Genomic DNA, 26597 nt, shown 5'->3' on the forward strand with positions numbered 1-26597 from the left:
CAACTCTTGGGCCTCCGCAGCCCCAGCCCCTCCAGGGTGGGTAAGGGGGCAGGGTGCGGGGGTGGGGGGCTGGCCGGGGCCCCGCCTCCCGCTGCAGACCTGGGTTGCCTCCGGGCGGCCCGCGAGCCCCTCCGCATTCGGCTTCCAGGAAACCAGAGGACCGTCCCTCGGGTCTCTGTCTGGGGCTCCCTTGGCAGGCCTCAGGCAATCCCGGGGGGAGGGGGGCTGCACCAGCTCCAGCCCCAGCCCCAGCGCCAGCCCCACCCCGGCCTCGCAGGCGATTGCGCGTGCTCGCGCGCGCCCCCGCGCGGGCACACACAGATACATCTGCACAGACGGTGTGTGTATCTTGTTGAGTTATACTTTTGGTGGCTATATGCCTGCGAGTGGGACTGCTGAATAATATGGTACTTCTAGTTTTAGTTTCTTGAGGAACCTCCATACTCTTTTCCACAGTGGCTGTACCAACTCACAGTCCTACCAACAGTGGAGGAGAGTTCCCTTTTCTGCACATCCTCTGCAGCCTTTGTTATTGACAGCCTTTGCCACGAGGACCGTTCTGACTAATGTGAAGCGGTACCTCGGTACCTCGTTGTAGTTTGGAGTTGAGTCTCTCCAGTCCTTAGTGATGTTGAGCAAGATGACCTTTTCACAACGCAGATCCAACTCTACCACCTCCCTGCTAAAACTGCTCTTGTATTTTCCCATCATATTTCATATATGACCAAATCCCTTCATTGCTTGGTCCCCACTTTCTTCTCTGATTTCTTTCCCCTGGAGTGCCCTCTGCACTCTTTTGGTTCCTTCCCTAGGGCATTGTTCATTTCTTGAATGTACAAAGTTTCCCTTGTCACATAGCCTTCCAAGATGCTATTTTACCTGCCTGAAATTCTCCTGCGCCTCAACCCTGGTGTACGTTGGTTCAACCTATGGATCTCAACTCAATTATGACTCTGAAAAGCCTTCTCTGACACCCAGTTTTTGGTGAGGGAAGAGTTCCCTATATAAGTTCTCACAGTATCTGCCTGTTATTTATCATTAGATTAGTCTCAGTGAAAGCAGGAACTGTGTGTCTTCTTCTCTCAGCATTCTATATCCAGAAGCTTATTACATGCCTACAGAGTTCCTGATTCCCAGTGGAAAAGACTTGAGGTACTGATGTGCATCTCTGCCCTGAGAGCAGGAAAGGTAAATGTTGTCAACTTCAGGTATCTCCTCACAGGGAGAGAGTCGCCACCAGGGCCCCTTCAGAATGTTAGAGTAAATAAGTGAAATCAAGTGTGAATGATCAGGGGCAGTTTGTAAGACTCAACGCTAAGTTATTCTAAGTTTGAGAATATTCAAAAGAGGAAAAGTAGAACCTTTTGGCTGAGATGTTAATTGAGCAGCTGTTTCTGGAATTTGCTAATCATGACACAGAACGCTAGCCCAAATTTGTTGTCCAGACACGTTCCTCTGCTGACAAAGGCAGGTGGCGGGTTTTATTCTATTTTAGGTTGATCAAAGAAGAGAAGGAGAACACGAGCAGCGGGCCAAGGAGACTGAGAGCAGGGAGGGCATGGGTAGCTTAGGCAGCCTCCGTCGTTTTAAATCAGTGAGCTCCCTCAACCTGCATCCCGCCTCCTCATGTGCCAGCTCCTGCTCGCCCCGCAGTGGGCAGTCCAAGCCCCAAAGGAGGCAGCACAGCCCAGCCCAGGAGGGAGACCAACTGGGCATCATGACTCTGGTATGTGTCTGCCTCCTCCCTGCCACATCCTTCCCCCAGGATACTGGTTTTCTTTTCTTTGTTTGTTTTTTGGTTTTTTTCTTTTTACCCAGAAGATAATCAGGTACATTTGCTATGCTCAGAGGTCTAAAATTTTTTAAATTGCCTAGTTTTTAAGCATTCCACAATGGCACAGTGACAAATTACTCTTGATATTTGGACCACCGCCTTAGCACGTCATCGTGAACTCAGCCAGAGCCTGCCTCTGTAACATTGGGCCTGGCCTGTGCTGGGCACAGCAGCTGCAGGGAAGTTTCTGTTCTCAGGGAGCAGACAGCTTTGTGAAAGTAACCATAGGCAGCTCTCCTGGCGTGTGAGAGCAGTGCAGCACATTTTCCATTGGGGATGCCTGGCTGCAGGGTGCAGGGCATGCGGTGGGAACAAAACCAAGAATCTACACTGGTCTGCTTGCTGATGGACCTGGCCACGTGCTCAGGCCAGCTCTGCATGTGAAACCAGGTTAAAAGCCCAGTGCCCCAGGGCCCCAGGGAAGACGGGCTGCCTCACTTTTCCGAGTCTAAAACTGGGATGATGACCTAGGGCCTAGGGTTTTTGGTGACAGAGTGTGTGGCTCTAAAGCACATGTTCCAGCTTTCTTGCGTGTTTAGCTTAGGTTTTGTGAGTGCATTGCTATTTACCCCATGAAATCACGTGTACAGCACTCTGCTTTGTAATTGGACTTGTATTATCTCTTTTTTCTGTTACCACCCATTTCATGTTAGCTGCATTGTTAGTCAGCTTATAATTAAATTAACTATGAATCATTTTAGCAGCCTGTGAAGTGGTAACTAGTCCATTTTGTGGTCTTTTGACACACTGTTTTTATAATTTGCATCATTGGCTAATTAGTTGATATTTAAAATTCTTTGACAATTTCTCTGTGGTTTCCATGCTTGATTTCTTTCCGAATATTTGTAAAAGAACAGTTCTGTATGTTTTCCTTGCTGTTGAAGTTCTCTGACAGTGTTTCTGCTTTCATCATTGGTTTTGATTTCCTATCTCATCCTGTTGTCTGCTTAGTCGTCATCAATCCAGACCCCCCCCCCCAGCCCCCAAGGCTGTAGTTTACCCATCCATCTCCCCTTCCCCGTCCCCCCACTTGCTCTCGTCATAGCCGTGCTGTGATGCACAGCATGTGTCCCCTTAGTCGGGTTTGTGCTTTGTCTTCATGTCTCATTAAATGGTGTTCTTCCCCCATAGCAGTAAGTTGAATTGGTGTATCACTATGCAGTTACAGGAGAAGGCAATGGCAACCCACTCCAGGACTCTTGCCTGGAAAATCCCATGGACCAGGAACCTGGTAGGCTGCAGTCCATGGGGTCGCACAGAGTCGGACACAACTGAAGCGACTTAGCAGGAGCAGCACGCAGTTATAAGCATAATGTAGATGGATCCTAAACTACATATCATGTGTAATTCATAAATGAGATTGTGCTTACAAAAAGAAATGATCCTCTTAAGTATAGAATTAATGGGCTTTTAGATATGCAGATGACACCACCCTTATGGCAGAAAGTGAAGAGGAACTAGAAAGCCTTTTGATGAAAGTGAAAGAGGAGAGTGAAACAGTTGGCTTAAAGCTCACCATTCAGAAAACTAAGATCATGGCATCTGGTCCCATCACTTCATGGGAAATAGATGGGGAAACAGTGTCAGACTTTATTTTTGGGGGCTCCAAAATCACTGCAGATGATGATTGCAGCCATGAAATTAAAAGACGCTTACTCCTTGGAAGGAAAGTTATGACCATACTAGATAGCGTATTAAAAAGCAGAGACATTACTTTGCCAACAAAGGTCCAACTAGTCAAGGCTATGGTTTTTCCAGTTGTCATGTATTGATATGAAAGTTGGACCATGAGGAAAGCTGAGCGCTGAAGAATTGATGCTTTTTAGCTGTGGTGTTGGAGAAGACTCTTGAGAGTGAGTCCCTTGGACTGCAAGGAGATCCAACCAGTCCATTCTAAAGGAGATCAGTCCTGGGTGTTCATTTGAAGGACTGATGCTAAAGCTGAAACCCCAGTACTTTGGCCACCTCATGCGAAGATTTGACTCATTGGAAAAGACTCTGATGCTGGGAGGGATTAGGGGCAGGAGGAGAAGGGGACGAGAGGATGAGATGGCTGGATGGCATCACTGACTTGATGGACGTGAGTCTGGGTGAACTCCAGGAGTTGATGATGGACAGGGAGGCCTGGCGTGCTGCGATTCATGGGGTCACAAAGAGTCGGACACGACTGAGCAACTGAACTGAACTGAACTGACACAATATCCTTTCTGTGTTGGTGCTTGTATTTAAGACTGTAAATCTCATCAGCTTTTGCACAGTTAATGTGTCTATTAGACTCATTAAAAAAGTATCTTGGACGCGGCGCCCTGCCCCCTGTGACCCAGGTCCTGCGGACGCACACGGCGCCCCGCCCCTCGCGCGGCGCCGGGGCAGCTGGGAGGGGCTCCGCCCGCGTCTGCGCCATCGATCCCGGGGCGGCGGCGAGGCCTTCGGTGGATGGTTCTCCTCGCCTGGCGACTCTGCGTGCTGCCGGCGATGGAGGGCGTGCGCTGGGCCTTTCCCTGTGGCACGTGGCTGCCGAACCGCGTCGAATGGCTGCTAGCTGTGCGATCGATCCAGCCCGAGGAGAAGGAACGCATTGGCCAGTTCGTCTTCGCCCAGGACGCTAAGGCCGCCCTGGCTGGTCGTCTGATGATAAGGAAATTAGTTGCAGAGAAATTGAATATACCTTGGAATAATATTCGTTTGCAAAGAACTGCAAAAGGAAAACCAGTTCTTGCAAAAGACTCATTGAATCCTTACCCCAATTTCAACTTTAACATCTCTCATCAAGGAGACTATGCTGTACTTGCTGCAGAATCTGAGCTACAAGTTGGAATTGATATAAGGAAGACTAGTTTTCCAGGTCGTGGTTCAATTCCAGAATTTTTTCATATTATGAAAAGAAAGTTTACTGACAAAGAATGGGAAACAATCAGAAGCTTTAAGGATGAATGGACTCAGCTGGATATGTTTTATAGGAATTGGGCACTGAAAGAAAGCTTCATAAAAGCAATAGGTGTTGGATTAGGATTTGAATTGCAACGGCTTGAATTCGATATATCCCCGTTAAACCTGGATATAGGCCAAGTTTATAAAGAAACACGTTTATTTTTGGATGGAGAAGAAGAAAAAGAATGGGCATTTGAGGAAAGCAAAATAGATGAGCACCATTTTGTTGCAGTAGCTCTTAGGAAACCCAATGGATCTAGACATCAGAATGTTACATCTCAAGATGATTCTAAAGCAACCCAGAGGCAGTTTACTATTCTCACCTTTAATGATTTAATATCATCTGCAGTTCCTATGACCCCTGAAGATCCATTTTGGGACTGTTTTTGCTTTACAGAAGAGATTTCAATAAGAAATGGTACAAAGTCATGATATGATTTTCTGAGTAACAAAGGGAAGTGAAAACTGTAGTCTTCTGTATTCACTAAAAAATAAATGCCTGAGAGTATCAAATTTTGTTTCACAAAACATTTTTAAAAAGAAGAAACAACTTTTCCTATTAAAAAAGCAGACTCCCAGATCAAGATTCGTGACTAGAATACATGTTTGCCTCTTCTTCCTCCCCAAAATCACATTGGATTTGATAAAAACTAAAAATAGAAATTGATGGTAGAGTCTTAAAGTGATAAAACGGAATACACAAAATAGAGAATGTTCAAATTCCTATTTTTCAGAGATAACTATTTTAGAGGTACCTATCCTTAAACATGGAGTATCTTCCCAGATCTTTTTCTTAGTGAATGATTCCCTATTAATATACTTACTCTTTTTTTTTTAATAGAACATAAATATATTTAAGTTTTCTCTTGACTCTACATCTGAGGTCCATAACTACACTGGTGTAGCATAACTTTTAGTGCTGCTTAAGTATTCTGTTTTCCAGCTACTATCAAGATGCAATTGACCATAGGTATTACGGTTCAACCTGGCTTAGTAACCAAGGACATTTATTGTGTCACAAAACAAACAATTTAAAGTTGCCATTAGGGCCTTTTTTTTGCCTCCATCTTAGCTTATTTGTTTTGCTCTAGGCTGGTCTCCCTCATGCATCTGAAAGGCAGAAAAGCCTATTTTGCCTCTCACATCTCAGTTTTGTTAGTGAGCCCCCAGAAAATTTCCACAAAGTTTCTGGTGACCCCGATCAGGTCACTGAGAAAGCTGAACTTGACACTCTTGGCTTCTGTGGAAAGGGAACTCTTGGTAAGGAAGAAGCCTAAGGCAGAGTCTGGGGGAGTGATACCTAGGGGAGGCCCACTGCCTGCTGTGAGGAAGGTATGCCATAGCTGACTCATTCTGTCCTCTCTGCTAGGCATTTTGAATGTCTGCAGTTTTTACTGTAAGCAGTGGTTTATTGAATATCCTCGTAGCCACATTTTGAAGTACATGTTTAATTATGTCCAAAGGAATTAAATATATTTAGAGCCTCAATAAGTATTGCCCAATTTTTCTCCAAAAAGGCTGCATAATTTATATTTCCAGTTAGTGTTATATGTTTGATCATTCTCTCACCACCCCCACCCCCCGTCAACCTACAGACTTGGTCATCTGTAGATAGGATCTTTAAAAAAAAAAAAAATTAATCATTGCCAATATAGGTTAAAAGTAGTACCTTATATTTTAAAAGTGTGTTTCTTTCATTACAAACGAGGTTGCTATGGCAGTGTTGTTATCGGCTGTTTGTATTCTTTTTGTATGAACTGCCTGTTCATTATCTTAACCTGTTTTTATTTTGGTAAATAAGACTTAAAGTACAAACATAATACGTAAGATGCAAGACCATCATATTGATGACAGAATCTATACTATGGTTGTAGTGCATGTCTTGGGGAGTTTGAAGTCTTTATATTAATAATTGTTAAATGTCAGAAGTGAAATAGTTTCATTGTTTCTATTACTAAAGTGAAAAGTTGTGTTTAAATTGTATAAAATTAGGTATTTTGCTTAAGTACAAGAAAAATTTTGAACATTTTATTTTTTACTTCGTTAAGCATGCAGATATTCCAAGCATAGTAAATAACTTGTTTTAAAAGGATCAGGTAGCATTTGTAGCAGAGGAAGCATTGTTATCTGTAGCATGAGTGTAATGGTGATATGAAAACGCCGCCCTCTGTCTTGTTGTTATAACATTTCTGAACTTTTATGGATCAGGCACCATGCTGCGTTTCCAGGGGTGGGGCGGGGGCGGGCAGTGGTGGAGATCTGTTGTCTTAAGGTTTCACATAGTCAGAATCAAATAAATACACATAGTTTAGATAAAAGTAGGTCTATAAAAATCTTTCTTTCTAATAAAAATTACCATTCCCTTGACCACCTCCTATTTCCTGTCCCCAGAGTGAGTGTTTCCTGATTTTTTTGTGTGTGATATTATAGCTTATCAGTATTCATAATAGGCTGGTTTAAATAGCTTTATCTGGAGGTATTGGAGGCATTCTTTAATTGTTAATAAATAATTGTTCTGTGGCTTCCCAACCATTACACTTTGCCTCCTGACCTTTCAGTGTATGTATTCAGGTGGTTTTCATTACTGCTTCATTCAAAATGTATGACAACTGAGATATATGTACACTGTACACTAGATATGTTTATCTTACCCTTCTGCCTTCTTTATTCTTGACTTATAATAATTATGTTTGCATAGTTTCTGTGTCTCTATTAGACTCGTTAAAAAAAGTATCTTCTATTGTTAATAAAATGTAAAAACTGCACCTGCTATTATGCTAGCTTTCATTCTTACATATTTTCACAGGGAACTTGCTTTAATGAATTTATTGTGAGAAGTTTTAAATCAAATTCTGTGTCAGGATTTTACATTAATGTCCAATAGGTGGTTAGATTTGTTCAGTGTTAAAATAGATATTATGGTAACTTCCTCATCAGTTAAATAAATAATTTAAAGTATAACATGTTTTTGATTAAGAGAAACTAACTTTTAGAGAGATTTGGCTGAGAATAGACACCTGTTAAGGCCCTTTGTTGTACAGAATGCTATGCTTTAATAAATCATGATGTTGTAATAGAATGGTATCTTCCTGAGTAATAATTTATAGTGTTTCTCTAAGTAAATCTTGAATAGCTTATTTAACTTCTGTGGTCAAAAAAAAATGTTCTGTTTCCAGTCACATGTTCTCTAAATCTTCATGTCACTTACATGTTTGCCATCATTTTTGCTTTACTGTATTTGCCTCTACGGATTCTTGAAGTTTTAGCTTCAAAGTCGCAATGAATCTGGTTTCTCTTCATTTCTTTGCATGCATCTATCAGCCTAGTGATTTAAGGAAGCAGCATCGAAAGGTAAACTATTTAGTAATTTAGCAGGCCTTTGTTTCTCTGTGAAGTATTGAAGAGTCCTTATCGTTTAACGTGAATGAACACTGTGTAGTTATGTCCTGGTGAATAATTGACGTTTTAATGGAAGTGATGAAACTCACCCACCACTTAAAATGTGCTGATGGTTCTGTTGGAAATAGGTCATTCGTTGGGACAATTGTAACAATTTGCCTTTCTCCCACTTGTTTGCCTTCTGATCATCTCATGCTTGTTTATAATAGACATAGTATTATTTATTATTTCTAAAAATTTCTGTACTTATGTTTTTGGCCATGCTGCACAGCTTATGGGATCTTAGTTCCCCAAGCAGGGATCAGACCAGTGTGCCGGCAGTGAAAGTGCCAAGTCTTAACCTTTGGACCACCATGGAATTTCTGCTTAGTGTTTTCATGTAAGAAATGACTGAATCAGAGCCATAGATGTTAGATTTGCGGGAAGCCAATTTAATGATGGTGGGTAGCAGTGTGCAGGAGACTCTGTGTGCCGGGCACGTGCTTTCCGAGTCTGTCATCTCATCCCCAGGTGAGGTCCAGGCTGCTGCTATCCCCATTCAGCAGACATAGACACTGAGGCTTAGCGAGGCCGGGCACCCTGCCCAGGCTCTCACACCCAGCAGCGTGGTGCGGACTGGTCTGATCAGAGCCTGGACACTTAACCATGGTGCTGTCCAGCCCGCTTTCCTCTAGAGGCTCTCGTGTCCATCACGGCATCCCTGATGGAGGGAGCATCAGGAGGGAGCTCTCTGCCTCTCCCCTCGGGTCACTTGGATGAGCCCCTGTTGTTGGAGTCCAGTGCCCCAAGGGCTGGCCTTCCTTGTCCCTCTCCTGCTCCCAGCCCGCTGACCGAGCACTCCTGGGCCTTCCCGCAGGACTGGGGTGGCGGTACTCCAGTTCAGGCAACTCAGTGCCCGGGAGCCCTTCTGCTGAGCACAGCAGAGCAGCGCTGTCCCCCTGGGTTTGGTCACCTGGGTGTGCCGCTCGCCTGCTCTGTGGCCTGCTTTGCCCTCCTGTTCAGCGAGGACAAGGCACTGCCCTTCCTAGCCACATGTGGCACCAGTGGGGCAGCTCCCATCCTGGGGGAGGGCAGCCAGGCCCAGACCCAGAGGCCTTCCTCAGGAGGAGGCCCAGGAGAAGGGGCTGGCCTGGGCCCTGACTCTGAGGCAGGTGTTTGTCTCCACTGAGTCCATAGTCAACCCAGGTGTGTCACTTCCCTGCTCTGTTCGTTGTTGTTTTCTGATTTTTATAAATGCTTATTTTTACTTGACTTTGAGATTGATCCCTGTTCAGTTCCATGTGGAAAATTTCTAGCCTTTGTAGCCTTCTGTTGTCTGAGGGTTCTTGTTAGAGCTCAGGGGAGGGAGCCCAGTTTATCCAGCTGCTCTTAAATGAGTTCAGCTGTATTTTGCACTAAGTTCCCTTGCTGTCACCAAGCTCCTGTGGGGCTGCACGGGATCAGTATTCCTTACAGAATCCCACCAAAAAGGCACAGGTTAGTTGGTCAAAACAACACACTCATTGTTTATAACAATACATGCCATGCATGTTTCCTAAAACCTCCCCTGGTTTAACCACACACCGAAATGTATCAGTGAGACCTGTTTGGACCCTGCAGGGTTAATCTGTTCCCACACTGTCTTTCCTTTCCTCACACCCAGGACCAGCAGAAACGCTGGGTGTCCAAGAGAGATCATCTTCTTCTTCTTTTTTTTAATTAGTTTATTTTTTAATTGAAAGGTAATTGCTTTACAGAATTTTCTTTTCTGTCAAACCTCAACAGGAATCAGCCATAGGTACCCATATATCTCCTCCTTTTTGAACCTCCCACCGCTCTAGGGTGATACAAGATCATCTCTTAGTGAAGACCTGGGGGCGCCTTATGGAATCCACTGTGAGCGAATGACACTTGAACTGCGTGTAAGTACTTCAGTGGGTAGTCCCCAGTCTGTATGTTACCGAGAAATACGATCCAGGCACATGGTGTTCACGTGGAGGGGTTAGGTACCTTTTCTGTGTTTCTCTTGTTGTCATGGGTTCCAGTAACCTGCATCATCACTCCAAATGATCTTGGATGGTGGCACAAGCTGTGTCTTTTTCTCCTTCAAACAGAAAGGTCTGGACGGCTTTGCTGAGAGGTTTTGTACTCTAGCTGTGGTGCTTCTGAGTAGCATCTGGCGATGAGCACAGTCCTTTCATCAGGGCAGTTCATGCTGTGCAGGATTCACGGTGCCAGCATCGCTCTGCTGTCCTGCCCCGCAGGGCCATCTGGTCGCTGGATTCCAGGGAGGGCTGAGGCCGGCTGCAGGGAGGCTCCTGTCCGGGGTCTCTGCACTCAGTCAGATGCTCTCGGTGCCCCATAGCCCCCCTTTTTTTGAACAAGACAGTCCTTTACGATGGCATTAAGCTATAACAAGGGTTTTTTTGTACTTGGGGGAAAGCATAGCTAATAGATCTTCAAATAAGTTTCTGGTTATAATGTAAAGCCTGTGTGATTGCCTTTTTCAGAACAGTCTATTGTTAGCCAATTTGACACTTACCTCACTCCCTCAGCTGCCAGCTATACAGGAAGAGGTAGGAGATGACAAGACCGCCATCAAATGTGAAACCTCGACCCTCGCCTGGCCACGGTCCCTTCGGCTGGGCCGCCTGCGCACGGGGGCGCTGCGCACAGCCACCCATGAGGACCTCAGGGACGCCCACAAGTAAGCGACCTGTGTGTGCGTCGTCAGTTTCAGGAGCCCTGCGCCTCTTGTCTTGAAAGAGTTGCAAGGATGATTTTAAAGGAATACCACTGAGTTCGGTGCCTGTGTTTAGTGGTGAACTTCAGGTGCTGGGGAAGAAGAGCTCAGTGACCTCAGTGATTTTAGAAAACGTCCATCTCTACAGATTGACTCCTGTGGGAGCTTTCTTCCTGCTCTTGGTAGAGGTCTGCCCGGCCTGGGGCACGTTCCTGACAGTGACGGCCCCGTGCCTCTCGGGTTCGCTCTTGAGGGTCCCTCCCTTTTCTGCAGGGGTCTCCTCTCAGGAGACTCTGTCCCCTCCTGTGACTGACACTGTCCTCGTTCAGAACACTACTTGCTGAGCTCCCATCCTGAGCCAGGCAGCACTCAATGGGGGGCATGTGTGTTCACCTGACCAGCAGCCCTGCACGGTGACCGTCGCTCTCCTGCCACGGCCGGGCACGGTTACCCTGTGGGAGGCGGGGGACCTACCCAGAGCAGGGGAGCTCGTCTTCTCCTGGAGCATCATCACCTGCCGAGCAGCGACCCTAAGGGAGGGTCAGAGCGCCCTCTGCACCAGCTGGCCTGGAGTCAAGCCCTCCTCGCGGGAGAGCTCGAGGCAGAGAATCTCAGCTTCCCGGTGCAGTTGTCTGACGCTGGGAGCCTGCATTGCTCGTGTGGAGTGTGGTCGGTGAAGGAGACTCCAACTGTCAGCTGCGAGGTTGAGGCGCGGGTGCTGCTGGGTGCCCGTTTCTATCAGTAGCTCTTGTGGAGGGGTGTGTGTTTGCACAAGGGTGCCAGTTAAAGGTCGTTTTCTCTCCCCGAAGCTCCACAGGCTCTCAGGACAGCCCCGGGAATAACCCCAGCAGCAGCACCAGCAGCCAGGGCTCGCTGCACAAAGCCCCAAAGAAGAAGGGCATCAAGTCCTCCATCAGCCGCTTGTTTCGCAAGAAGGAAAAGGGCCGGCCTGAACACCCCAGCAAGGAGGCGTTAGGACCAGGTGGGTGCTTCACCGTTCAGAGGGAGGAGGGCCTGCAGGCATCTCCCTTCTGTGTCTCCCCTGTCGTCCCCACGAGGCTCCTGTCAATCACGCTGGGGGTCCTCCTGGGAGCAGGAGTGGAGGAGGCGTCTGTCTTCTCAATGGGTCTGAGATGATCGGCTGAGTTAATGAGTGGATGGTTGGATGGATGGATGAATTAAGAGTGAATGGATGGATTGATTAGTGAGTGGTGGATGGATGAACAGATGGCTGGCTGGATGGGTGGATGAACGGAGCATGGAATGAATAAAGCAGATGATTGTACTCCAGTGCTAGAAACATATTCTACGAAATTGATTGAGTAGGAGCTGGGCGATGATTGTTTCATCCTAACAGTGACATGTGTTTGGAAACGGCCTAAGTGCTCCTCAGTGAGGGGTGAGGTACAATCTGTGGACACCCCACAAGGAACAGCCCGCCCTCCTTCCTGCCACCTTCCCCATCCCCAGGAGCTCATCAGGGGTTCTGCCCATGCCCCCCACCCCACCCGACAGCCACACAGGTCCTCCTGGGGTCCCCTCATCACACAGGGTTATCATCAGGCCCCCATATCACTCAGCTTCCTCTCCTTGAGGACAGCGTATGTTCCTGCCTCTTCAGCCACAAATGTGTTGAGTCTCGTTTGTGCTGGGTGTGGGATTTACAGGGGTAAGTAAAGCAGATGTGGTCTGGAGCACAGTTAAGTGACAAGAGAGAAAAAGGAGCAGATTATTAAATGCTATCCCTATTAGTAGTAAATACAATGCTGAGATGGATGGTGCATTGATTATGTACCAGATGCTGTGTGTGCCCCTTACCAAGCAGGTGCTGCCCCCTCCCGATTTACAGAGGAGGACACAGTGACAGTCACGTGGTTAGGGAGCGGTTAGGGCAGGTTCACACCCACCCAGTGGGACCAGACACTTTGCCGAGCCCTAGCCACCTCTCTCGTGGATGAAACAGGAATGAGATGGCTCTATGGCATGATGATTCAATGGACATGAGTTGGAGCAAACTCCAGGAGATAGTGAAGGACAGGAAAGCCTGGAGTGCTGCAATCCAAGGAGTGACAAGAGTCGGACACAACTGAGCGACTGAACTAAAACCTGAGTGTGTGCTAACCTGTTTCAGTCGTGTCTGACTCTGCGACCCCAGGAACTGTAGCCCACTAGCTCCTCTGTCCATGGGATTCTCCAGGCAAGAAGACTGGAGTGGGTTGCCATGCTCTCTTCCAGGGCATCTTCTCAACCCAGGGATCGAACCCACATCTCTCATTATCTATTGCATTGGCAGGCAGGATCTTTACCCCTAGCGCCACCTGGAAAGCCCCAGTGAATGCTGACAACTAGAAATGCAGAAAATGAGGGCTGCTCCTAAGTTAAACTGGAAGAGCAGCAAGCACAGGTTGTAAAGAGGAAAACACACGATGAGCGACAACAGCGCCAACAGAAACAAGGGATGCGTTCACCCACAGAAAGAAAATGTCTGTGCCGTTCGGAAGAGGAGCCCATCAGCCCTTGGAGGGACAGTTGGAACCAGAATGAAAACCGAGGACATGGTCAGCAGTGCCCACCACACGGCCTGGGTGGCGTGGTGTCACTCACCAGGCTTCCTGTATCCCCAGAGCTGCTGGCAGTAACATCTCTGAGTGCCAGGCCGGGCAGCGTCCCCGAGTGAGCTAAGGCATCACTGCTCTCCTTCCAGTGCTGCTCCGGGGCCCTCTGTAGGCGGCCACCCTCATCCCCTGCCCTGCCACTTGCTGGGGCCCGGCTGTCCCCCTGGAATCCTTTCAGCCCTTGAGCTTGGGTGTTCCCAGCCCTCTGCCACGCCGGACTGGGACACAACTCAGGACTTGGGCTTGAGATATCAAGGAGACCGTGAATCTGGAAGGACACCACCCTGGGGCCTGTGAGAGAGCAGGAGAGCAAAGCCCCTACGGGGAGGAAGCAGAGCTGGGGGAACGTGCCCACAGCCTCCACTGCCTCCTGCACAAGTGCCTTTTCTTTGTCTCTCCTTGACCTGAAACAAAGCCCAGCTGCTGCTGCTCCGCAGGTGATTCCTAAAGATGCACCTCCTGCCAGAGCTATTGTCCTGCTGCTCTGGGGCTGCCTGAGTGTGCTCAGGAGTATCAGACAAGTAGGGCTGCCACACCTCATACTGGAGGTGGGGGGCCTGATACTGGGGAAGGGTCGGAGGTGGGGGGAGGGTTTGAGGGTAGGGGAGGGCCTGATGCTGGCCTAGGGCCGTGACGCTGGACTGGGGTCTGATGCTGGACTAGGGTCTGATGCTGGGGAGGACCTGATGCTGGACTAGGGTGCATCATTTGGATCCCCGTCAAGGTTGCCCTCGGACACCCCACCCTGTGACCGATGGCGAGCCTCGACACCTGAACTTTGTTCCCACCCTTGGCCGGCCCACCTCAGCAGCAGAGGGGCCCTGTCCCCGCAGATGCTGAAGTGATGGAGCCTCTTGTCTCCGGAGCCAAGGGCATGAACACACCGTCGGTCGTCCTCTAGGGACACCTATGCTTCCGCCTTCTGGCCTTTCCATTGCATCCGTCCATTTCTCTTAACAGAATGTCCGTGTGATGACACGGGCTCCCATTACCAGCTCTGGTCTGTTCTCAGTGAGAGTACAGCTTACCCTCGGCACTCTTTATTGGCCCTGGGAAATTTTGCTTCAGTACTTTATTGAAAGAAAGCAATAAATAATACTGTGATAAAAATAGTTCAAAAGTAGACTGTACATACTTTGTCACATATTCGGGAAGTTCACAAAAGATTAATAGGAAAATAGAATGATAACAATGAATTGTACAAGTAAATTAAAGGCGGAACCCACATGTAAAGAAACATGCTGTCTCTGTCTACCAAGATACCAGCTGCATAATAAATATCACACTGTGACCTGAACGCATCTCTTGCTGGCTTTTTTAATGTGCCGCTGAAAAAGTAAAAATTACATTTGCTACTTATACAATCCAGAATGGCTATGTCATCACAATCTAAAAATGTACGCCTAGGTCCATTCTTTAAACATGTTTACAATCATGTAAAAAGATGATTTCCATAAAAATAAGGCCTTTGTCAGAGCTACACTACCCTGTCTGTCTGGGAAGTGGCACCTTCACTGTCCAGCTCGATGGCTCTGCAGCGGGTGCAGGGCATCGAGATTGGTCCCCAAAGAGTCTCACCGGAGAGGAGGGATCCAGGTCCACAGAGACTGGGTTACAGGAGAGATTTTCAGTCTTCTTCTAGGCATCCTTTCAGCCCAAATTTCATTAGAAGCTCACATTTAACACCCAGTACTTTTAAATCACTTCACGCTGTGGACAAAAAGCATTTCTTGCTAGAAAAAGTACAGTTTAGGCCAGTCGTTAACATCCAACAACAATTGGTTGAAATTAAGTTTTCTTATTTCAGAGTGATTGTTGGAGAGCTTGGTTACATTCTGGAAGGATAATAAAGCACACCGTGTCATGATGATTTTACAATCGCAGGAAAACCCCTTCTCTCATGGTTTAACATTGAAAAATTAAACAAGAATAATTACAATAAATGCATCATTTACAAAAGCCCTGTGTTTGTTCATAGGATTTATACAGACAAGCACTACAGTACATTCATTTGAAAGACTGAAATCAGGTATCAGAACATGAAATTGATCTGAAAGGATATTCATAGCCTGAATATACAAGAAAAAGGAAGGAATTATATAAATGAAGTCATAAGTTTCCATAAATATCAGAAACATTAAATTCTAAAATATTTTCTCTATGGTATTCATGAATTTTTCACTAATTAAAAACCCTGTAATATCTTCGGGTCCATGTAACAAGTATTAACAGAGTAAAGATTCCATCGAGTTCAAAATGTAGTCTTTGTTGTATACTGGCTGCTGTATAAACATCTGGAGAATTCGTGCAGGTAAACTGGAAACACACACACAGAAAAGTCAGTCCTGGGTTGGCAGCTGGTGCCCCAGCCCCTGCCCCTCCTGACACCCCCACCCCCCACCCCCTTTGGGGCTTCAGCTGCTTTGAGAATTCAGAGAAACATGGAGGGCCAAGCAGATCAAGGAGAGAACTCTGTGGCTGACTTTATTCTGACATATAGCTAAAAGCTGCTGGTAAAAAAAACCTCAAAAGCCCAATCCAGCTTTCTAGCTGAGATGTGAACAGGACAGAGCAGACAGCCTCCTGCCCTCAGAGTTGCTCGAGCAGGGCTGGGCCCCAGGGCCGGACCCACCAGAGGACCACCCAGAGCAGCACCTGCAAGGGAGGGTGGCCCCTTAGCAGCAGCCGAGCCCCAGATGCCGGTGCACCTCCGTGTGAAACACTGGCCTCCGCACGGAGAGGCCCAGGGCAGGGCAGCCTCGTGAACCCTGACGCTCTGGGCCCTGTTCCCTCCGAGAACGTGCACGCAGGGCATGGCCGGCAGCACTGGCGCTGTGGGAGGGATACCCATGCGTCCCTATGCGAGGGGCCTTGGCCATGCTCTGACCACTCCGGCGGCAGTGGGGCACCAAGGTCACGTTCTCTGCTGTGAGGGTTCTCCCAGGCTAACCTCCGGAGACCCACTGACCCTCCACTCCCTGGGGCGTGGGCTCCGTGCCCCCGCAGGACCAGCCGGCCTGTACTCACCCTGAAGCACATCAGGAGCAAGTCCTGACTGTAGCAGAATCCAGCCCCTGTGTTCCCACCACGCTGCCTGGTCCCATGAGCGCGGGAGGAAGGGTGCAAACACAGAGTGCGGTTAGTCGTGCAACGTCACATGGGGCACGAGGACACACAACGCACACCCGCAGCAGTGCCCACTCCTACTGAGGGTCTGGGGAAACTTCTAGAGGGTGGATGAGCCAGAGAGAGCGAGCCTGGGGGCTGCCACGTGGGGGTCCCTGCCACCCGGGGTAGGGGGAGGGCGGTCAATGGCACATTTGATGACGTAAACGTGGTCATGGGGACAGATACTCCACGTCGGCAGCTGCCAGTCTCTCCTTAGACCTACGGATTCACAGAGCTCCACATTCACAGATTCCACACAGTCTATTGTTATTCAATTTTACACTTACCTCATTCCCTCAGCTGCCAGCTTTACGAGAAAGAGGTAGGAGATGACAAGACCACCATCAAATGTGAGCCCTTGAGATCAGATGAGATCAGGCGCGTTCAGGGTGGTATGGCCGTAGAAGGAGGCGGCTGCCGCCGGGCGCCCTAAAAGCCCTGCGCTGTGCCTCCCTTTCGCTCTGACCTGCCGGTCGGGCCAGCAGGCCGCACCTCACCATGGGGGTGTGCGCTGTACTTGAGCCGAACGACCCGCGACCAGACTCCGCCAGCCAATGCCGCCATGCCCCCGAACACTGCCACCCCGCGGCCAGCAAACGCCTGGCCAGGTTCGGCAGCCCGGAGGGCTTCCGGGACCCCCAGCGGCATGCCAGGCGTGCGTGCGCACGGGGCCTGGGGGGTGGGCTGAGGGGCGCGGAGGTCTTGGCGCCCTCCACCCCGGGCCTCTCCAGGCCCGGCCGCGCTCGGCGAGCCGGGCCTCCCTCGATCCCGTTCGCTGCCCAGGGCCACGCGGCCCGGAGGTGTCTGGCTTTCGGCCCTGCCGCCGCCCGACCCCCGCGGCCCTCGGGCCTCTGAGCCTCCTGTGGGCCTAGGCGCAGCCCAGCCAGGGCCCTGAGCGCCCATCCTGCCCGACACCTGCCCGGTGCCCAAACCCACCGGGAGCCACGGAGGCGCGGTCCACCCGAGCGCCTCAGCCCCGCCCCTTCGCCCTACTGAGGCCCCCACCTTTCCCCCACGCCGCCGGACAAGCACACAACCTTCCTGCGAGAGCAGACGAGCGACAGGCAGGCACACGGACAGACACACAGACAGTGGACAGCCCGCCGTCGCAACCTCATCAGCCAGAGCCATAGCACCTGTGAGAGGCCGGGGCCAGAGGAACGGACGGGCCGCCGGGTGTCAGGAGAGACAGAGGCAGAAAGAGATGAAAGTTCAGAGATAGACTCCAGGACTGTGAGAGGGAGATACAGATAGACAGACAGACAGACGCGTGCGCGTGCGCGCACACACACACACACACACGGAGGCAGAGACAGAGGGAGACACAGAGCGAGCGACAGAGAGACAGCAAACAGGAGACAGGGGAGAGAGGATGGCATCGGATCTGAGACAGACACACTGGCACAGCCCGTGACGCACCTCAGAGGAAGGCCACGCGGAAGAAGCAGCTTCCCCAAGGGAGGGGGCGTCAGCTTTGGGCCGGGCCTGGCTGGACGCGGTGCCCTGGGGCTGGCGGTCACCCGTGGGGACCCCAAGACTTCCTTGAAGCCGAGGTCTCAAAGGTCCCCTTTGGCCTGGCTACCTAAGGCGAGACCCAGCCCCCACCCCCAGGCCAGAGGGTGAGTGTGTGAGAGTGTGTGTGAGTGTGTCGGTGGGTGAGGGTGAGGTCGGGTCGACTTGGGGCCGGGTGGATACCCAGAGTGGAGGGGGGAGGGTGTGGAGGCCGGGGGTTGGGAAGCTTGCGTGTCCTCTTGCTGTCTCTCTCTCCCTCTTTCTCCGTCTCCCTTACCTGTGGTTTCTAGCTCTTGACCTGTCTCGGCGGCAGGGTGTGTGTGTGTGTGTGTGTGTGTGTGTGTGTACCTCCAAACCCAAAGCAACTTTCTATGGAGACATAGTGAAGGGTAAATGCATTCTTACTCATCTGATATATCCTAAAACACTGGACATGTCTGGACTCAAACTTTCAGGGCCGCCTTCCTGCCACCTCTGGCAAGCATTGATGGTGCAACTGTAATCCTCTAAAGGACCAAAAGTCCTGTACAAGTCCAGACATCTGCTCTGTACAGTCTCTTCCTACAGTACAGAAAAGTATAGAACAGAATGACACATTCTTTGTTAATTGTACAGAAGAATCAGCTGCTATCTGCTGCCTAGTCAACATGGTCAACATGAGGGAGTCAAGCAAGAGTTCCAAATCTCTTGAATGTGGTCCTTGGAAATACTTCTGTTCTTAGTTGCTCAGTTGTGCCCAACTTTTATGCTACCCATGGACTGTGGCCAGTCAGGCTCCTCTGTCCGTGGCATTTCCCAGTCAAGAATACTGGAGTGGTTTGCCATTTCTTTCTCCAGGGGATCTTCCCGACCCAGGGATCAAACCTGAGTCTCCTGCAGGTGGATGCCTTCCCATCTGAGCCACAATACAACTAATTGCCTAGTCAAAATACAAAGAAAAGAGCTAGTGTTCTACTAAGTGGAAAGATGATTTAAGAAACGGAAGCTTTCCTTTGTTGGTATATTTGAATCTTTATTTAGTTTTATTTTATTTTTACGATTAAGGCTACTTGAACAAGGCAATGGAGAAACCCCAGAGTTGAAAAGCAATTGACTTTTTAAAAGAAACATGTGGCAGGTGAAACTTTCTTCATTTTTTAGAGTTGGTTCAATGCAAAATCTTTATTCAACAAATATGACTCTTGTGAACTTTATTTCAAATCTCCATGATGAATCGCTAAGGCATCAAGGAAGAAAGGAGTAGAGGTGGAGAAAAAAAGAGCAACCTTTTCCCTTGGCTCCATCTCAACCAACTGCTTAGTTCCTTCATCTCATGGACTACGATCTGGGATAATCTTGTTTGTCTGATTTTTGTTTGGGGACCGTTTCTAGTCACAGGGCTAGAAACAGTGGAGGGGGAAAGCCCTTCTTTCCATTCCACATCAGACCCAGTGGGCAGTCCAGGCCCTGCCCACTGCATTGAGTCTGTAGCAACAGAATCACCAGTGATGCTGGTTAACAATGCATATTGCTGGAATCCGCTCCATTCACTACTGACTCTTTGAGGGGGTGGTCTGGAACCTATACCTGGAAACTTTCTTGATGATTCCAAATCACACCAAAGTCTGAAGACTATGGAAGATCTTCACATTTCTGGAAGAGCCGCACACCTCCAGAAGGAACCACAAGGCTTGCCTGAAATGGTAAAGGTATAAGTATTGGACTGAAAGTTGGAAGGTCTCCACCTTTGCTATGTAAGTAAAATGATCTTTCTTTGAAATGAAAATGGATAATACTAAAAGTTCACATTGTTCTAGAGCATTAAAAAAAACCCTGAATTATAGAAATCTGATGTATGAGTTCCTGGAAAGCAAGAACCTACATTTATTGATATGTCTTCATGCCTTAGATCGTCCCTTGAATATAGTGTGCACATCAACAGAAGAAAGAAAAGAACTGCATCGACAAAGATACAAAGAGATCCAAAGTGCTGAGCCAAGTGAAAAGTTGAGGCTTCGCAGAACTTTTCTGTCTTTCACACACTGAATAAATATTGAGCACCTACTATGAGCTAGTAGGCATGCAATATGTTTCCGGAAATAGAATGCTGAGAGAAGAAGAAACACAGTTCCTTCTTTCACTGAGACTAATCTAATAATAAATAACAGGCAGATACTTTGAGAACTTCTATAGGGGCCTCTTCCCTCACAAAAAACTGGGTGTCAGAGAAGGCTTTTCAGACTAATAATTGAGTTGAGATCCATAGGTTGAACCAACGTAAACCAGGGTTGAGATGCAGGAAGAATTTCAGGCAGGTAAAATAGCATCTTGGAAGGCTACGTGACAAGGGAACCTTAGTACATTCAAGAAATGAAAAATGCCCTATGGGATGGAACCAAAAGAGTGCAGAGGGCATTCCAGTGAAAAGAAATCAGAGAAGAAAGGGGGGACCAAGCAATGAAGGGATTTGGTCATATCTTCACTATGATGGGAAAATACAAGAGCAGTTGGAGCAGGGAGGTGATAGAATTGCATCTGCATTTTAAAAAGGTCATCTTGCTCCACATCACTCATGATTGGACAGACTCAACTCCAAACTACAACGAGGTTCCACTTCACATTAGTCAGAATGGTCCTCATGGAAAAGTCTGTAGATAACAAATGCTGGAGAGGATGTGGAGAAAAGGGAACTCGCCTCCACCGTTAGTAGGAATGTGAGTTGGTAGAGCCACTATGGAAAAGAGTATGGAGGTTCCTAAAGGAACTAAAACTAGAAGTACCATATTCAGCAGTCCCACTCCCAGGCATATATCCACCAAAATTATAACTGAACAAGATACATGCACCGTCTGTGCACATATATCTGTGTGTGCGCGCGGTGCGCGCGAGCTCGGGCGTTCGCTGGCGAGGATGGGGGTGGGGTGGGTGGGGTGGGGCTGGGGCTGGGGCTGGAGCTGGTGGCAGCCCCTGGGATTGCCTGAGGCACGCAAGGGAGCCCCAGACGGAGACCCGCGGGACGGTGGGTGGGGTGGGGGTGGGGCTGGGGCTGGGGCTGGAACTGGTGCAGCCCCCTGGGATTGCCTGAGGCACGCCAAGGAGCCCCAGACGGAGACCCGCGGGACGGTCGTCTGGTTTCCTGGAAGCCAAATGCGGAGGGGCTCGCGGGCCGCGCGGAGGCAACCCAGGTCTGCAGCGGGAGTCAGTTGCCCCGGCCACCCAGCCCCAGGAGGGGCTGGGGGTGCGGGGGCCCAAGAGTCGGGTCGCCGCTGCCTTCACGGGCGCCTGCGGCTGTGAGTGCGGTGGGGTGCGAGGGGCCAGCGGCAGGTGGGGCTTGCGGCGCCAGTAACGCCGCGGAGGGCTGGGGGTGGGGGGTGGGTGGGGATGCCGGGGGCGAGGGGAGGCAAAAAGCCTACAGCACGCGGTATTCCCATGCGGTCTCCCATCCAAGTACTAACTAGGCCAGACCCTGCTTAGCTTCCGAGATCAGACGAGATCGGGCGCCTTCAGGGTGGTATGGCCGTAGACGGGGGCGGCTGCCGCCGGGCGCCCTAAGAGCCCTGCGCTGCGCCTGCCTTTCGCTCCGACCTGCCGCTCGGCCCAGCCGGCCGCAGCTCTCCACGGAGCGCGCGCTGCACTTGAGCTGCACGACCCGCGACCGGAGTCCCGGCGGCCGTGTGGCCGGCCGGCCGGCCGACGCCGCTCCGCCCCCCGCACACCGCCACCCCCGGCCAGCACCCGCCTGGCCCGGCCCGGGGGACCACGGGGCTTCCGGGACCCGGGACCCTGGACCCGGAGCAGCCGGCCCGGCATGCCTGCGGCGGATCGGGCGTGGGGTGGGGTGGGGTGGGGTGGGGTGGGGTGAGGGGCGCGGAGGGGTGAGGCGGGGCGGAGGTCTTGGCGCTCTCCCACCCTGGGACCCTCCAGGCCCGGCCCCGCTCGGAGGCCGCCGCCCCCCTCCGCCACCTCTCCCCCCTCCCCGCCCCGCCTCCCCCCCCCCCCACCCCCCCCCCCCACCCCCCCACCAAGGCCTTCGCTGCTCAGGGCCACGTGGCCCCGGAGCTCTCTGGCTTCGGGGCCCGCTGGGGCCCGCGGTCCTCTGAGCCTCCTGCGGGCCTGTGCGCAGCCCAGCCGTGGCCCTGAGCGCCCATCCTGCCCGGCACCTGCCCGGTGCCCAAAGCCACCTGGAGCCACCAGCGCGGTGAACCAAGAGCTCGTCCGCCCCGCCCCGCCCCTTCGCCCTCCCGAGGCCCCCCTTGCCCCCACGCCGCCCTCCAAGCACAGGACCTTCCGGAGGGAGCAGACGAGCGACGTGCAGGCACACGGACAGACACACAGACACTCGCAGGCACCCACGCCACGGGAGACAGCCGGCCGGCGCAAGCGCGGCAGCCAGGGCCACAGCCATAGCACCCGTGGGAGGCCGGGGGTCAGGAGAGACAGAGACAGAAAGAGATGAAGGTTCAGAGACACACTCCCAAGACGGCGCGAGGCAGATGCAGACAGAGACAGACAGACAGACAGACACGAGCGCGCAGGCACACACGGGGAGGGAGAGACAGAGAGAGGGAGACACCGAGCGACTGACAGAGAGACGGAGAGCGGGAGACGGACAGGGGACAGGGGATGGCATCCGCTCCGAGATAGACACACTGGCACAGACCGTGACACACCTCAGAGAGAGGCCGTGCGGCAGAAGCAGCTTCCCTAAGGGAGGGGGCGTCAGCCTTGGGCCGGCGGGCCCCGGCTGGACGCAGTGCCCTGGGGCTGGCAATCACCCGTGGGGACCCCCGGACTTCCTCGCATCCGAGGTCTCAAAGGTCCCCTTCGGCTTGGCCACCTACGGCGAGACCCAGCCCCCGCCCCCAGGCCAGAGGGTGAGTGCGGGAGAGTGTGCGTGTGAGTGTGTCGGTGGGCGACGGTGGGGTCTGGTCGACTGGGGGCCGGGGGGAACCCAGAATGGAGGGGACAGGGTGTGGCGGCCGGGGGTTTGGAAGTCTGTGTGGTCCTCTTGCTGTCTGTCTCTCTCTCTCCCTCTTTCTCCGTCTCCCTTACCTGTGGTCTCCGGCTCTTGACCTTTCTCGGCGGCGGTGGGGTTGTGTGTGTGTGTGTGCGTGACTGTTTTGTGTGTGTGTGTGTGTGTACCTCCAAACCCAAAGCAACTTTCTATGGAGACATAGTGAAGGGTAAATGCACTCCTACTCATCTGATATACCCTAAAATACTGGACATGTCTGGACTCAGACTTTGAGGGCAGCCATCCTGCGAACTCTGGCGGTCATTGATGGTGCTACAACTGTAATCCTCTAAAGCACCAAAAGTCCTGTACAAGTCCAGACATTTGCTCTGTACAGTCTCTTCCTACAGTACAGGAAGTATAGAACAGAATGAGATATTATTTTTTAATTGTACAGATGACTCAGCTGCTGTCTGCTGCCTAGTCAACATGGTCAACATGAGGGAGTCAAGCAAGAGTTCCAAATCCCTTGAATGTGGCCCTTGGAAATACTTCTGTTCTTAGTTGCTAAGTTGTGGCCAACTTTTACGCCACTCATGGACTGTGGCCCGTCAGGCTCCTCTGTCTGTGGAATTTCCCAGGCAAGAATACTGGTGTGGGTCACCATTCCCTTCTCCAGGGGATCTTCCCGACCCAGGGATCAAACCCGAGTCTCCTGCAGGCAGATTCCTTCCCATCTGAGCCACGATACTGCTAATTCCCTAGTCAAAATACAAAGAAAAGATCTCGTGTTCTACTAAGTGGAAAGATGATTTAAGAAACGGAAGGTTTCCTTTGTTGGTATATTTGAATCTTTATTTAGTTTTATTTTACTTTTACTATTAAGGCTACTTGAACTAGGCAATGGAGAAAACCCAGAATTGAAAAGCAATGGACTATTTTAAAGAAACATGTGGCAGGTGAAACTTTCTTCATTTTTTTTAGAGTTGGTTAAATGCAAAATCTTTATTCAACAACTATGAATATTGTCAACTTTATTTCAGATCTCCATTATGAATCACTAAGGCATCAAGGAAGAAAGGAGTAGAGGTGGAGAAAAAAAGAGCAACCTTTCCCCTTGGCTCTATCTCAACCAGTTGCTTAGTTCCTTCATCTCATTGACTACAGTCTGGGATTAACTTGTTTGTCTGATTCTTGTTTGGGGACCGTTTCTAGTCACAGGGCTATAAACAGTGGTGGGGAAGCCCTTCTTTCCATTCCACATCAGACCCAGTGGACAGTCCAGGCCCTGCCCCCTGCATTGAGTCTGTAGCAACAGAATCACCAGTGATGCTGCTGAAAAATGCATATTCCTGGAATGCACTCCATTAGCTACTGACTGAGGTGGTGGTCTGGAACCTATAACTGGAAACTTTCTTGATGATTCCAAATCACACAAAAGTCTGAGGACTATGGAAGATCTTCACATTTCTGGAAGAGCCACACACCTACAGAGGGAACCACAAGCATTGCCTGAAATGCTAAAGATATAAGTATTGGACTAAAAGTTTGAAGGTTTCAACCTTTGCTATATAAGTAAAATGATCTTTCTTTGAAATGAAAGTGGAAAATACCAGAAGTTCACATGGTTCTAGAGCATTTTAAAAACCCTCAATGATAGAAATCTGTTGTACGGGTTCCTTGAAAGCAAGAACCTATGTTTATTGATATTTTTTAATGCCTTAGGTTGTGCCTTGAATATAGGGTGCACCTCAACCGAATAAAGAAAAGAATTGAATTGACAAAGATACAAAGAGATCAAAAGTGCTGAGCCGAGGGAAAAGTTGAGGCTTCAAAGAACTTTTCTGTCTTTCACATACTGAATAAATATTGAGCATCTACAATGAGCTCGTAGGCATGTAATAGGTTTCTGGAAATAGAATGCTGAGATAAGAAGACACACAGTTCCTGCTTTCACTGAGACTAATCTAATGATAAATAATGGGCAGATACTTTGAGAACGTATATAGAGGACTCTTTCCTGACCAAACCTGGGTGTCAGAGAAGGGTTTTCAGAGTAATAATTGAGTTGAGATCCATAGGTTGAACCGACTAGGGTAAGACGCAAGAAGAATTTCAGGCAGGTACAACAGTATCTTGGAAGGCTATGTGACAAGGGAAACTTAGTACATTCAAGAAATGAAAAATGCCCTATGGGATGTAACCCAAAGAGTGCAAAGGGCATTACAGTGAAAAGAAATCAGAGAAGAAAGGAACCAAGCAATGAAGGGATTTGGTCGTATGTTAAATATGACGGGAAAATACAAGAGCAGTGTTTAGCAGGGAGGTGATAGAATTGGATCTGCATTTTAAACAGGTCCTCTTGCTCAACATCACTAATTATTGGAGAAACCAACTCAAAACTACAAGGAGGTACCACTTCACATTAGTTCAGAATGGTCCTCATTAAAAAGTCTGTAAATAACAAATGCTGGAGAGGATGTGGAGAAAAGGGAAGTCTCCTCTACTGTTAGTAGGAATGTGAGTTGGTTACAGTGACTATGGAAAAGAGTATGGAGGTTCCTCAAAAAACTAAAAATAGAACTGCCATATTATTCAGCAGTCCCACTCCCAGGCATATATCCACCAAAACTATAATTCAACAAGATACATGCACCATCTGTGCACAAGTATCTGTGTGTGTGCGCGGGCGCGCGAGAGCACGCGCGATCGCCTGCGAGGCTGGGGCTGGGGCTGGGGCTGGGGCTGGTGCAGCCCCGGGGATGGCCTGCGGCATGCCAAGGGAGCCCCAGACGGAGACCCGCAGGTCCTCTGGTTTCCTGGAAGCCGAATGCGGAGGGGCTCGCGGGCCGCCCGGAGGCAACCCAGGTCTGCAGCGGGAGTCGGGGCCCCGGCCACCCACCCCGGGAGGGGCTGGGGCTGCGGGCGCCGAAGATTTGGGACGCAGGTGCCTTTGAGTAACGCCGGCTCTGAGCGCGGTGGGGTGCGAGGGGCCAGCGGCAGGTGGGGCTTGCGGAGACAGCCATGCCGGGGGTACGGGGGCTAAAGAACAGGGGAGGCCAAAAGCCTACAGCACCCGGTATTCTCCGGCGGTCTCCCATCCAAGTACTAACTAGGCCCGACCCTGCTCAGCTTCCGAGATCAGAGGAGATCGGGCGCGTTCACGGTGGTATGGTCGTAGACGGAGGCGGCTGCCTCTGGGCTCCCTGAAAGCCCTGCGCTGCGCCTCCCTTTCGCTCTGTCCTGCCGGTCGGGCAAGACGGCCGCACCTTCCACGGGGCGCGCGCTGTTCTCGAGCCGCACGACCGGCGACCGGACTCCTGCCTGCCGACGCCGCCACGCCCCTGAACACCGCCACCCACCACGGCCAGCAACCGCCTGGCCGGGCCCGGGGGCCCGGAGGGCTTCCGGGACCCCTAGCGGCCTGCCGTGCGTGCCTGCGGGTCCTGGGGGTTGGGGTGAGGGGCGCGGAGGTCTCGCCGC

The 26597-nt window shown here is 50.4% G+C and overlaps 3 protein-coding genes, 1 non-coding gene and 1 pseudogene across 6 annotated transcripts; 2 read left to right on the top strand and 3 right to left on the bottom strand.

Annotated features, from left to right (window-relative positions):
- The first annotated feature begins 172 nt into the window (after positions 1 to 172).
- On the top strand, positions 173 to 17920 carry LOC112443149 (liprin-alpha-1-like). 2 transcript variants are annotated; one of them, XM_059879330.1, is made up of 5 exons: positions 173 to 1726; positions 9985 to 10065; positions 10699 to 10850; positions 11696 to 11868; positions 15309 to 17920. In XM_059879330.1, exons 1-5 carry the CDS (start codon positions 1559 to 1561, stop codon positions 15311 to 15313), a joined length of 579 nt encoding a protein of 192 aa, XP_059735313.1. In that variant the 5' UTR covers positions 173 to 1558; the 3' UTR covers positions 15314 to 17920. The 2 variants fall into 2 exon arrangements, with proteins under 2 accessions (XP_059735313.1, XP_024837808.1); XM_024982040.2 differs by lacking the exon at positions 15309 to 17920 and adding an exon at positions 13180 to 14798.
- Positions 2143 to 6796, top strand: LOC112443147 (L-aminoadipate-semialdehyde dehydrogenase-phosphopantetheinyl transferase-like). The gene has a single exon (XM_059879328.1). The coding sequence runs from the start codon at positions 4271 to 4273 to the stop codon at positions 5195 to 5197; it is 927 nt and encodes a 308-aa protein (XP_059735311.1). The 5' UTR covers positions 2143 to 4270; the 3' UTR covers positions 5198 to 6796.
- Positions 14559 to 18086, bottom strand: LOC112443150 (S-antigen protein-like). 2 transcript variants are annotated; one of them, XM_059879329.1, is made up of 2 exons: positions 16957 to 18086; positions 14559 to 15817 (listed from the first exon to the last, which is right to left on the bottom strand). In XM_059879329.1, the coding sequence occupies exon 1, from the start codon at positions 17798 to 17800 to the stop codon at positions 17099 to 17101; it is 702 nt and encodes a 233-aa protein (XP_059735312.1). In that variant the 5' UTR covers positions 17801 to 18086; the 3' UTR covers positions 14559 to 15817; positions 16957 to 17098. The 2 variants fall into 2 exon arrangements, with proteins under 2 accessions (XP_059735312.1, XP_024837809.1); XM_024982041.2 differs by having other exon boundaries at positions 16529 to 18086.
- A 3480-nt stretch (positions 18087 to 21566) lies between these two features.
- On the bottom strand, positions 21567 to 21685 carry LOC112443340 (5S ribosomal RNA). Its single transcript, XR_003031678.1, has one exon. It is a non-coding gene; the product is annotated as a 5S ribosomal RNA (ribosomal RNA).
- A 4493-nt stretch (positions 21686 to 26178) lies between these two features.
- On the bottom strand, positions 26179 to 26297 carry LOC112443351 (uncharacterized; annotated as a pseudogene).
- Positions 26298 to 26597: the final 300 nt, after the last annotated feature.

Source organism: Bos taurus, chromosome 21 (assembly GCF_002263795.3).
Source record: "Bos taurus isolate L1 Dominette 01449 registration number 42190680 breed Hereford chromosome 21, ARS-UCD2.0, whole genome shotgun sequence".
Lineage (NCBI taxonomy): Eukaryota > Metazoa > Chordata > Mammalia > Artiodactyla > Bovidae > Bos > Bos taurus.

Bases quoted from the DNA above. Each gene is read 5' to 3' on its own strand.
- LOC112443150 (XM_059879329.1), bottom strand. From the start codon at position 17,800: ATGGCTCTGGCTGATGAGGTTGCGACGGCGGGCTGTCCACTGTCTGTG.
- LOC112443147 (XM_059879328.1), top strand. From the start codon at position 4,271: ATGGTTCTCCTCGCCTGGCGACTCTGCGTGCTGCCGGCGATGGAGGGC.
- LOC112443149 (XM_024982040.2), top strand. From the start codon at position 1,559: ATGGGTAGCTTAGGCAGCCTCCGTCGTTTTAAATCAGTGAGCTCCCTC. The intron at 10,851-11,695 runs GTAAGCGACCTG...CTCTCCCCGAAG, and splicing joins GACCTCAGGGACGCCCACAA to CTCCACAGGCTCTCAGGACA. The intron at 11,869-13,179 runs GTGGGTGCTTCA...TTGCATTGGCAG, and splicing joins CAAGGAGGCGTTAGGACCAG to GCAGGATCTTTACCCCTAGC.